The following is a 12,479-nucleotide window of genomic DNA, read 5'->3' on the forward strand; positions in this document are numbered from 1 at the left end:
AATGATTCTCTCTCATCGTTGATGTTTCAATCTCTCCCTCGCCCTTCCTCTCTGAAATCAATAAAATATATAAAAAATAAAAATAAAAGAAAGCAAGTTTGTGACTATGAAGAGTACAATGAGTACTAGTACAGGGAGGTGCCATTGCCTTGGTTCCTGATAAGGGGCAGCAGTTTTATTCATCATTACTTTTGCACTATTAGTAGAAGGCAAATAACATGATAATGATGGCAAGCAAGTAACATATGATGATGAGAAAGAAGAGGAGGAGGAGGAAGGAGGGGAGGGAATAGTTTTGACCTCATAGACCTCATAAACGAAAGGAGCCTTGGACCATACTTTCAGAATTACCATTGTACACTGTACTTGAGCATTGAAGATTTATGGCTCCAGATTGAATTTTTTAGGCCTTTTTCATTCTTTCTTTATTTTATTTTATTACATTTCTCCTACTATTCTTGAGGTTTCTTTTCAAAGATAATCTGACTGGTCTTAAAAATATCTACCATTCAGTCAGTTTTCAAACCATAAACATTTTAAATCTCTGCCTAATGTTAGGGTTTAAATTATCTTTTTGTGGTGTTAATTGTTTTTTGCATTTGTTATACAACATTGGATAGGATTAATAGGAGGAGGACTAAAGCACTGAAGAATTTAGAGAGATGATAATATCAGAATATAATTTGAGCCCTGACCAGTTTGGTTCAGTGGATAGAGCGCTGGCCTGCAGACTGAAGGTCCCCAGGTTCGATGCCGGCCAAGGGCATGTACCTTGGTTGCGGGCACATCCCCAGTAGGGGGTGTGCAGGAGGCAGCTGATCGATGTTTCTCTCTCATCGATGTTTCTAACTATCCTTCTCTCCTCCTCTCTGTAAAAAATCAATAATGATAAAAAATATATAATTTGAAATATTGTTCGATGATCTTTTTCTCCTAATCACTAATGCATTTACAGTTAAAAACTTTATATATTTGACGCTTCTGATAAAATTGGTCAAGAGCTTAGCAGACCCAGTCTTCATAGGTAGTATAAGTTAAGAATGTAAAAATTATTTTGGGTTGTCACGGGACAAAATTATGGAAATGACAAGCAGATAGAGATGTGATATTGGACTTTAGGAAAAAGAGGGCGAGGTTAGGCATATAGATATCAGAAAAATACACAGAACTGATTAGTGAAGCCACAAAAATAGAGTTTTTTCAGAGTATCAGCAGTGGACTATTAATGGCTACAACAATTTTGTGCTCTATCTTAGCTTATGAGCACAAGTATATCTTTTCATTGGCGGTATTAATTTAGTCAAGTAACTCTTGTAAACATACATATACATATATTTTTGAGGTGATGAATGTTAACCAAATTTATTGTGACATTTATTTATTTATATATATATTTATATTTTTATATACACACACACACACACACACACACACACCAGTATACACACACACGCGCGCGTGCGGGGGGGAAAAGATTCACAGCTATCAAAGTTGAAGAAACCCATGTACTCATTTTACCTCACATCCCTCTGTTATCTCCATATTTGTTAGCTGTATTATCTTTATGGTACCCTCTTCCCCTTTTCTCCCCCTTTCCATTCTGTTTACCTTTTCTTTTTTTCACCTTATTGGCCTGGCTAGAATCTCCAGTGTGATTTTGAGTAATAGTAGTAAGAGTGGATATCCTTGTCTTGTTCCTGATATTAAGGAAGAAGCAGTCAGTCTTTTACTGTTACGTATGATGTTAGCTATAGCTTTTTGGTAGATGGCCTTTATCAAGTTGATGAAGTTCCATTTTATTCCTAGTTTGCTAAGAGTTTTAATCATGAATGGATGTTGACTTTTGACAAGTGATTTTTCTGCATTTATTGAGATTGTAAAAATCATATATTTTCTTGTAACAAAACCCTCTGCAGTGGTTCTCAACCTTCCTAATGCCACGATCCTTTATACAGTTCCTCATGTTGTGGTGACCCCCAACCGTAAAATTATTTTTGTTGCTACTTCATAACTGTAATTTTGCTACTGTTATGAATCGTAATGTAAATATCTGATATGCTATATGTGTTTTCCAATGGTCGCGACCCACATGTTGAGAACCGCTGCCTAGAGTCTGTTTCCCAGTTTTACTAGAATTTTTAGAGGAACTACTCTTTCTTTAGAGTCTAACACTATTAGAGTCTAGGATACTATTATATAGAGTCTTTATTTGCTGTTAATTTAGGTGCTGTTAATTTTTAAAATAATAAACCCCAAACTATATTTGTATAATAGGTGATCTATATGTTTTAAATATCTTACTTGTGAAAGTAAGTTAAATACTTTGTATTTTTTTATTTTTCCAGACAGGAGAAATGGAGAAATATTTGGAAGACCTTAGGGAAAAAAAGGGCTTGTCTGGGAAATATCAAACATCATCAAAATTGTTCCAGAACTGTAGTGAACTCTTTAAGGCACAGGTAATGTTTGGTAGTAGTTGGAGGGAAATAGAAAAGATGAAAAAATGTAATGCCCGTATTTTTGGTGATATCTATTTCCTGCTCCTCAGTTCAATCTTCTGACAGAAATAAGTTAGAAGCATGTTTTGATTGGTGCATAGCCAGTCACTTAAATAATTTCTTATCATAAAAAAGGATGTACTTTATTTGTGTGTAAAAAGCAAACCCCAATTTTTTTTATATTGGTAAAGATACATAACATAAAATTGGCCATTGTAATAATTTTAAGTGCACCATTCACATTGTTTTGCAATTATAACCACTAGTCATCTTCAGAACTTTTTAGTCTTCCTGAATGACACTTTATAACCATTAAACAATAACACCTACACACATGTTCCTGGTAACTATTCTACTTCCTGTCTCCGTGAATTTGACTACTCTAGATACCTTACAGAAGTAGAATTATAACAATATTTGTTTGGCTCCTTGCACTTAACGAAGTGTTTTCAAGGTTTATCCATATAGAATGTATCAGAATTTCTTTCCTTTTTAAGGCTGAATAATGTTTCCTTGTACATATATAACACATCTTGTTTATCCATTGGTGGACATTTGAAATCCACAATTTTTAATTATTTTGTCATCTCAGCTAATTGGTATATCCCCAGAAAAGTCAGCATTTTTCGATTTTACTGCTACAGACCTGAAGTGAAAGGGTTGAATTTTACAGATAAAAGTGGGATTTATATTATAAAATTATCTTCTCTTAGAAATAGGATTAGACACAAATATTTAAACAAAAATATATCTTTTAATCAAAAATTATATATCTTATAGGTGTTAAAAATAGTTACTGTAACTATAGCCTTTGCTTTGTGTTTACTGAATTTAAATATTGCTTCAGAATACTTAGCGAATTTCCTTGAAGAGGCAAGGAAGTTCATGGAGAGCTAGGTTTTCTGTCTAGTTACTAGAAGTAGTTTATTGATAAGGCTTTAATGAATAATTAGTAATAAGCAAATGAAGTAATTGATAATTGAACTGTAAAGATTGAGTTCTTATTATAACTTGGATTTTATGGACTTGGAGGAAAAAGAACATATCTTGTAGTGGTGGAAGAATGGTAGAAAAAGAAAACTAGGAACAATGTGATAGTGAGTAGGGGGTTTTCTGTTTGTTCTCCAAATTTATCCCCCCATCTCCCCCAGGCTAGGAGAATCATTCGGAATGCCTTTGCTGGAATTCATTGGGAAAGCTACCTATTGTATACTGTTGCCCGAAGTTTCTTAATTTTAGATTTGCTATAATCTTTCCAGGGTGTTGGCATATACCCCTATTGGTAAGGTTTCCTCTCCTCAGTCTAATGCAGTGGTTCTCAACCTTCTGGCCCTTTAAATACAGTTCCTCATGTTGTGACCCAACCATAAAATTTATTTTCGTTGCTACTTCATAACTGTAATGTTGCTACTGTTATGAATCGTAATGTAAATATCTGATATGCAGGATGGTCTTAGGCGACCCCTGTGAAAGGGTCGTTCGACCGCCAAAGGGGTCGCGACCCACAGGTTGAGAACCACTGGTCTCATGTAACAGTTGAAATACGTGCTCTATTTACTCAGGCAGGAAAATGCCTCACCTGCTGATAACTGGTAAGAAAGGTAAATGTTATAATTAGAGTAGGTTTTTTATAGCTAGGGAGTGTATGGCGGTGGAAGGAGCAGTGGACCAAAGAATTAGGAACCTTAGGTTCAAATCCAAAGCTTTGTAGCTTTGAGCCACATTTTCCTTATCTGCAGAATGATGGGAAACTATAAGATCCCTCCATCCAAGGCATATATCTTTTATTTAAGGTTTGGCATTCTTAAATATCTATAATTCTTATAGCAGAATTGAGTGGCCAGTTTGCTTTGGTAGTATTTTTAATTCCCAGCAGGGTTTTATTCACGCGTTTGTGGTTAATTGAAAATCTTTTGTTTGTCAATGTCATCTATACTAATAAATGGGTAATATGCTAATTAGGGTGGACGTCTTTCAGATGACCTTCTGGATGTTTTTCCAGACAAAGCTGCAGCGGCTGCAAAGGGCCAATGCTCAGGCTAGCAGTGGCAGCAGCAGTGGGGTAATGGGGGCGGCACCTTCCCCTGATCCGCCAGGTCGCCTCCTGCAGAGGGAGGCCAGACTGCAGCTTAGGCCGGGGGCCAAGGCAGAGGAGGTTGGGGCAATCAAGCCGGCAGGGGGTTAAGGTAGGGGCGATCAGGCTGGCAGGCAGAGGCAGTTAGGGGCAATCAGGCAGGCAGGCAGTGGGGTTAGGGGCAATAAGGCAGGTAGGCAGAGGGGTTAGGGGTGATCAGGCAGGCAGGCAGGCAGGCGAGTGGTTAGGAGCCAGTGGTCCTGGATTGCAGAGGGTGTAGGCCAGGCTGAGGGACTGCTCCCCCACCCCCCCACGAATTTCATGCACTGAGCCTCTAGTCCTATATAATAATCCTATCTAATAATAGACAAACATGGTAATTAACCGTAACTTTGCTACCCTTCCCATTGGCTAATCAGGGTGAAATGGAAATTAACTGCCAACCAAGATGGCGGCCGGCAGCCAGGCAGCTGAAGCGAACAGGAGGCTTGCTTGCTCCAGTGATGGAAGAAGCCAAGGTTCCCCGCCTGCCGCTGCCGGCCTCTGAGCTGCACTGTAAGAAACAATGTTGCAATTACAGAAGCTAAACAAGCTCCAGAAACCTGCTTTCAGCCAGCCGGGCTTCAGAGCTGGAGTTGCAACAGTGTTTCAATTATAGAAGCCAAACAAACCCAGATACCTGCTTTCAGCAGCCAAGGCCTCAAGCTGGAGCCGAGCCTCAGAGCTAAAGCTGGCTCTCAGCTCCAGTGACAGCCATAGAAGGTAAATAAATCCCAGAATAAAAAAAAAAAGAAAGAAAAAAAGGAGAGGTTGGGAGCTTCAGTCACCCGCCAGCCTGAAAACGGCCCTCAGCCCCTCACCCAGACTGGCCAGGCACCCCAGTGGGGACCCCCAACCTGAAGGGGGTGCGACTAGCTGCAAACAGCCATCAGCCCCTCATCCAGGCTGGCCAGGCACCCAGGTGGGACCCCCACCCTGATCCGGGACACCCTTCAGGGCAAACCAGCTGGCCCCCACCCGTGCACCAGGCCTCTATCCTATATAGTAAAAGGGTAATATGCAAACTGACCCTAACAGCAGAAGGACTGGGAATGACTGGTCACTATGACACACACTGACCACCAGGGGGCAGGCGCTCAATGCAGGAGCTGCCCCCTGGTGGTCAGGGTGCTCTCACATGGGAGGAGCTCTGCTCAGCCACAAGCCAGGCTGATGGCTGTCAGTACAGCGGTGGTGGTGGGAGCCTCTCCTGCCTCCTCAGCAGTGCTAAGGATGTCTGACTGCAGTTTAGGCCTGCTCCGCGCTGGCAAGTGGACATCCCCTGAGGGCTGCCGGGCTGCCAGAGGGATGTCTGATTGCCATCTTAGGCCCAATCCCCTGGGGAGCAGGCCTAAGCCAGCAGGTGGTCATCCCCTGAGGGGTCCCAGACTGCAAGAGGGCACAGGCCGGGCTGAGGGATGCCCTCCCCCCCCCGCTGAGTGCACAAATTTTTGTGCACTGGGCCTCTAGTTCTATATAATAAAAGGGTAATATGCAAATAGACTGAATGACAGAACAACCGAACAACCAATCAAAGCGTAATATGCTAATGATATGCTAAGGCTGCTCAACTGCTCGCTATGACATGCACTGACCACCAGGGGGCAGACAGTCGACCATTCGCTATGAGGTACACTGACCACCAGGGGGCAGATGCTCTGACTGGTAGATTTGCTTGCTGCTGGCATCCGGCCGATTGGGAATGAGCGACATGGGCCAGACATGCCCTGGAGCCCTCCCAGGCCCGATTGTGCACTGGTGGGGTCCCTCAGCCTGGCCTGTGCCCTCTCGCAATCCGGGACCCCTCAGGGGATGTCGGAGAGCCAGTTTCAGCCCGAACCTGCAGGCCACTTCCCTTGGGAGGGCATCAGATGCAGGGCTCATAGCTGGTGAGTGCTGCTGTGGCAGCGTGAGCTTCTCCCGATTGGGACTGATTGGGTGTGAGTCCGCAGCAGGCACAGTAGGGCTGGGATGAGCGGGAGTGGCAGGTAGGAGCTGCAGGCAGCATTCGACTGTGGGTTTCGGCCTGATCCCTGCAGGCCACTCAAAGGGACGCAACCCATGCACAAATTCGTGCACCGGGTCTCTAGTGTTATTATATTTCCTGTTTTAATGTGTTTTGCTTTAACCATTTTTATGGCTTTAGAAATATACTTTTATTATATTTCTTTAATTTTTGCTTTATATTTCTCTCATAGAGCTTTTCTGGGGATTCTGTGCATCGATTGCCTCTTTTAGGAGAAAAGCAGGAGGTAATTGTTTTCCTTGTTAAATATTTCTAGGAGTAAAGTAAAATTTTTGAATTAATTTTCTTTTTTTTTAATGTTTAAAGGCTAAGGAGAATGGAACAAATCTTACCTTTACTGGAGAAAAAATCGTAAGTATAGTAGGGAATTCAGCTTTCTTATTTTTGTGTATTTTGAATTATCTTGTATGCTAACATTTAAAAAGAAATAAGACTGGAAACTGTACACCGAAATGTTGATAATGGTTGTCCCTGGATGGTGATATGAGTGATTTTTATTTTTTTCTTTGTGTTTTCTGTATTTTTCATATTTTCTGCAATCATTTTGTATTGTTTTTGTAATTACTATCCCATACATATATTCAGCTTTGCTTTTAAAAATAAAAGCAAAGGTGACAGGCAAAAGAATATATTTGAGATCCAGGAAGAATTGCAATCCTGGGAATCACTGATTGTGGCAGAAACCCAGATAGTGTTCTGATTAGGAGGTAAAAAGGGGTATTTATGAGAAAGGGAGGTGGGAAATGATATGAATTGAAGCAAGGAATTCCTGTTGATGTTAATAAGTCAAGGAAGGAATTTCTATAAGTGCAAATAAGCTGAATTATTCTTTCATTCTACGTCAGTGGTTCTCAACCTTTCTAATGCCGTGACCCTTTAATACAGTTCCTCATGTTGTGGTGACCCCCAATTTCATTGTTACAAATTGAACATAATTAAAGCATAGTGATTAATCACAAAAACAATATGTAATTATATATGTGTTTTCTGATGGTCTTAGGAGACCCCTGTGAAAGCGTTGTTCGACCCCCAAAGGTGTCGCGACCCACAGGTTGAGAACCGCTGCTCTACATGGTGGTGCTAATTCTAAAGAATGTCTTTAGTTTTTAGTCTGGTAGTCTGGCACTCTGCCTTTCTGTTAGCTTTGCAAACAGTCGTTTAGAATACAGTGTGGATTTGGCCCATTCCAAAGATTTGAGGAGTAAGATGTGCAAGGCAATTGCCCTGGGGTGGCAGCTCTAGCTTCATTTTGAAGTGGTTCCGGTTATATTATTTTTCACAAATATTACTTATAAATAGGAAGAAAGTTTTAAGAAAGAATCTTCAACTCCACCTAAAATTATCTTATAATAGAATATAACTGGAAGAGATATTGAAAAAGTGAGATAGGTTGAAGTCTATAAATATGCTTAAAAATTTAATAATTCACAATAACTAATTCATCAAAACTTTGCCAGTTAAAAACATAGAAGAAATAATATAGTTACCCATGTTGGGTCATGCTTTTTACAAAACTGATTAAAGCTTTTAATTTTTAACAACTTTATTAAGAAATATACATATCTCAGAATTTACTCTTTTAAAACATAAAATTCAGTGGTTTTTAGTATATTAACAACCACTAGTTATTATCTAGTTCCAGAACTTCTTCATCACCCCAAAAAGTAACGGCATAGCCGTTAGCAGTCACTCCTCATTCCATCCTTCCCCCAGCCCTAGGCAACCACTATTCTTCTGTCTTTAAGGATTTGCCTGTTCTGTTCATTTTATGTAAATGGAATCATGCAATTTTTGGCCTAATGTCTGACTTCTGTCACAATTTAAAACTGCCTTGACTTTTACTTTTTTGTTGTGCAGAGCCTGAAGATCAGCCAGAGGTGAGTGAGTAGGGTCTTCTCAGGTCTCTCTCAGTCATGTGTGCAGTCTCACACATACATGCACGACCCTGCATGTACTCCTCGCCTTCTAGATTTCCAGGGATAGCTTAGAACTCTTCAAAACGCCTATGGACATCTTATTTCCAATTTTTCTTTTTAAGTTTTTAGTCAGCCTCTTGATGGCCTCACCCAGTAACACTGGCAGGGGCAGCTAGGATCTTTCACACTTGCTAAGTGTTTTTGAGAGTGCCCTGAGTATAGGGTCCTTCCCACTGAGTGAGGCCATATAAATGTTAAGCCCTGGGAATGGAGCTTTTCAGCACCTTGCAGAGACCTCTGGGTTTTATGGGGCCTCCAAACTTGTTTTTCCCCCCAGTGGTTGCCAAACTTCTATTTTTCACAGTTGTTATAGTTGTGAGCATTTTGATTTCAAGGACCTTGGAATGGGCATAGGATTAGGGTGAACAAAAACACCACAAGCTTGCTTTTTCTCCTGGATTCAGCTACTTTTCTTACTGAGATTATTCTTCAGTTATTTATTTTTCTTCAGGAAACAGTTGTAGAATTTCCAGAGTTCCAAAAAAGTTAATTTTGATAGTTTTTGCCCATATTCTTGTCGCTTTTATGGGTGAGTGTATTTTCAGAGTCCTTATTTTGCCATTCTAGAAGTATCTCCACCCTCCCTCCCCCTATTATAATTGTACAGAATTTTAACCTAAAAATAAGTAGGCATGGCAGACTTCATTACTTTTTTTTTTTTTAAGCGGAGACTGTCCATTGGATTTTTTCTTATTGCTCATATGTATATATTTAGTACTATAAAAATTTTAGAAAATATACATAAATGAAAAGAAAATAATCATTTGTAATACTACCACACACTGAGACTATAAATATATTTATCTTGTCTTTTGTCTTTGTGCATGTTTATATCTAATTTATTTAAAAATAGGAATCTTACAATATGTATTACTATAACTTTTTTAGCTTAGCAATATAACTTGGACATCTTTCCAGTTCAGTAAATATTTATGGCATCATTATTTAAATGCCTGAATGGTATTTTATTGTTATGAATACATTGCAATTTGTTAACAGATCCTGGACACTTGTGTTTCATTTTCTTGTAATTTTAAACAGCACTGCAGTGAATATTTTTGTAGATATATTAGTCTTTAGATTTAACAATTTCTTGTTGGTGAACATTTTGCTTCTATAACTTGTGCCCTGGCCGGTGTTCCTAAATGGTTAAAGCATTGGCCCATGCATCAAAGTATGGCAGGTTTGATTCTCAGTTAAGGGCATGTACCTGGGTTGCAGGTTCCATCCCTGGTGTGGCGGGAGGCAACCAATCGCTGTATCTCTCCCACATATTTTTCTTTCTTCCTACCCCCACTCCCCATTTGCACTCTCTCTAAAAATTAATGGAAAAATATCCTTGGGTGAGGATTTAACAATAACAACAAAATCCTTTGTAATTTCATTTTCCAGCCGTTTCCTGTGATTACACAGAACATACGCATATTAAGAAAGATGAGATTATATTTTATATATTGCTATGTAATTTTTTCTTTTTACTTGACAAATTAGTACATTTAGCACTACTTCACCTTTTTATGTCTGTGTGCTATTTCACTTTATTGGGATTTTTATAATTAACATCCAGCTGGTGTGCATTGGGTTGTTTCCAGATTTTCACTGTTATGGATAAGGTCACATTCATAATGTCTAGTTATATCCTTTTTTTTTTTTTTAATTCCTCACCTGAGGATATTTTTCCATTGATTTTTTTTTTTTTCCAGAGTGGAAGAGAGAGGGAGAGACATAGAGAGAAATGTCAATGTGAGAGAAACACATGGATTGGTTGCTTCCTGTATATGCCTCACAAGGGCCCCGGCCAGGGAGGAGCCCACAACGTAGGTACGTACCCTTGACCGGAATTGAACTCAGGACTCTTTGGTCTGCAGTCCGACGCTCTATCCACTTAGCCAAACTGGCTAAGGCTGTCTAGTTATATCTTTGTGCACATTTATAATATTTCTTTGGGCTAAATTCCTGGAGGTGGAATTGTTGGGTCCAAGTTCCTGTATGATTTTTAAATTCTTTTTTTATGTTTTGCCGAAGTGCTCTGGAGAGAAACATTGTAGAAATTTGTTGTTAAAAGAAAATCAGACGAGTTTCCCTATTTCCTAACAAACTGGCTATTTTAATTTAAAGCATTTTATGCAGTTTGTTGGGTTAATTTGTTTAAATTGTACTTTTAAAAAATGGTTGTTAAAACTGAACATTTATTTATATGCATATTAGCTATTTGTAAATTGTGTTTTATTCAGTGACCTTCTGTATATATACTTTTAAGTTCTACTCAAGGCTTGAGTTCTATCTCAGTGAGTAAAGATTGGTGAAAGATGACTCTGAATATCAGAAGTAATACTTAGAAATATTTATTCAGATTATAGTAAAAAAGAAGTGAAAGGATTATCTGCCTTTTGATTATTCTTTCTAAAAATTGAACTTAAGGGAGTATCTTATAATCCTATTTAAGGGATACAAGTTCAGTACCTCTACTCTGATAAAACATTGTTTTTTAGAGGAAAGGGCCTCTCACTGTTCCTTCACTTAAGAAAAGATTTAATATTCGATTAGCTCACTTTTCTGGTTTGATTTCAGCAGCAATGTAATATACTTACCATAATATTTTTTTCAATTAATAGACTTACTTTTAGAGCAGTTTTAGGTTCACAGCAAAACTGAGCAAAAAGCAGAGAGTTTGCACATACCCCCTCCACAAATGCACACTCAGAATCCCTCCCCCCAACCCCCTCCACCATCCTGGTACATCCTATCTAATAAAAGAGAAACATGGTAATTAGCCGTACTTCCGCTACCCTTCCCATTGGCTAATCAGGGCGATATGCAAATTAACTGCCAGCCAAGATGGCGGCCGGCAGCCAGGCAGCTTGAAGCGAACATGAGGCTTGCTTGCTTCAGTGACGAAGGAAGCCAAAGTTCCCCGCCCGCCTTGCCGGCCTCTAGCTTGCATTTTGAAACGTCGTTACAAATATAGAAGCTAAACAAAACCCCAGATACCTTCTTTCAGCAGCCGAGGCCTAAGAGCTGGAGCCAAGCCTCAGAGCTAAAGCTGGGCCAGAATAAAAAAAAGAAAAGAAAAAAAGGAGCGGTTGGGAGGTTCCGTCACCCACCAGCCTGAAAACAGCCCTCAGCCCCTCACCCAGACTGGCCAGGCACCCCAGTGGGGACCCCCACCCTGAAGGGGGTGTGACCAGCTGCAAACAGCCATCATCCGCTCACCCAGGCTGGCCAGGCACCCAAGCGGGACCCCCACCCTGATCCAGGACACCCTTCAGGGGAAACCAGCTGGCCCCCACCCGTGCACCAGGCCTCGATCCTATATAGTAAAAGGGTAATATGCCTCCTGGCACCGGGATCAGCATGACAGGGGGCAGTGCCCAAACCCCCTGATCGCCCTGCGGCTCTGTGTGTGACAGGGGGCGGGGCCACAACCTCCCTATCCGCCCTGCTCTGTTTGTGACACGGGAAGGCTCCCCAAACCCCTGATCAACCCTGCTCTGTGCCTGATATGGGGGAGCTCCCCAACCCCCTGATCGCCCTGCGGCTCTGTGTGTGACAGGGTGTGGCACCCCAACCCCCTGATCGGCCCTGCCCTGAGTGTGACAGGGTGCGGCGCCCCAACCCCCTTCTCCGCCCTGCTCTGTGTGTGACAGGGGGCGGTGCCCCAACTCCCTTATCGGCCCTACTCTGTGAGTGACAGGGGGGAGCTCCTCAACCCCCTGATGGGCCTGCTCTGTGCGTGACGGGGGGAGCTCCCCAACCCCCTGATTGACCCTGCTCTGTTGAGTGACAGGGTATGGAACCCCAACCCCCCTGATGGGCCCTGCTCTGTGAGTGACAGGGGGCAGCGCCCCAACCCCCTGATCGGCCCT

The 12,479-nt window shown here is 41.1% G+C and overlaps 1 protein-coding gene across 1 annotated transcript in view; it reads left to right on the forward strand.

Annotated features, from left to right (window-relative positions):
* TMEM87A (transmembrane protein 87A) overlaps positions 1 to 12,479 on the forward strand; it is a 47,150-nt gene that overhangs the window by 7,201 nt on the left and 27,470 nt on the right. The window contains exons 4-6 of the mRNA XM_081112761.1: positions 2,346 to 2,459; positions 6,810 to 6,863; positions 6,944 to 6,988. Of these exons, the coding sequence (XP_080968887.1) occupies positions 2,346 to 2,459; positions 6,810 to 6,863; positions 6,944 to 6,988 (213 nt within the window). The remainder of the gene's footprint in view (positions 1 to 2,345; positions 2,460 to 6,809; positions 6,864 to 6,943; positions 6,989 to 12,479) is intronic.

The sequence above is a fragment of the Myotis nattereri genome (genome assembly GCF_964212035.1).
Source record: "Myotis nattereri genome assembly, chromosome: 1".
Taxonomy (NCBI): Eukaryota; Metazoa; Chordata; class Mammalia; order Chiroptera; family Vespertilionidae; genus Myotis; species Myotis nattereri.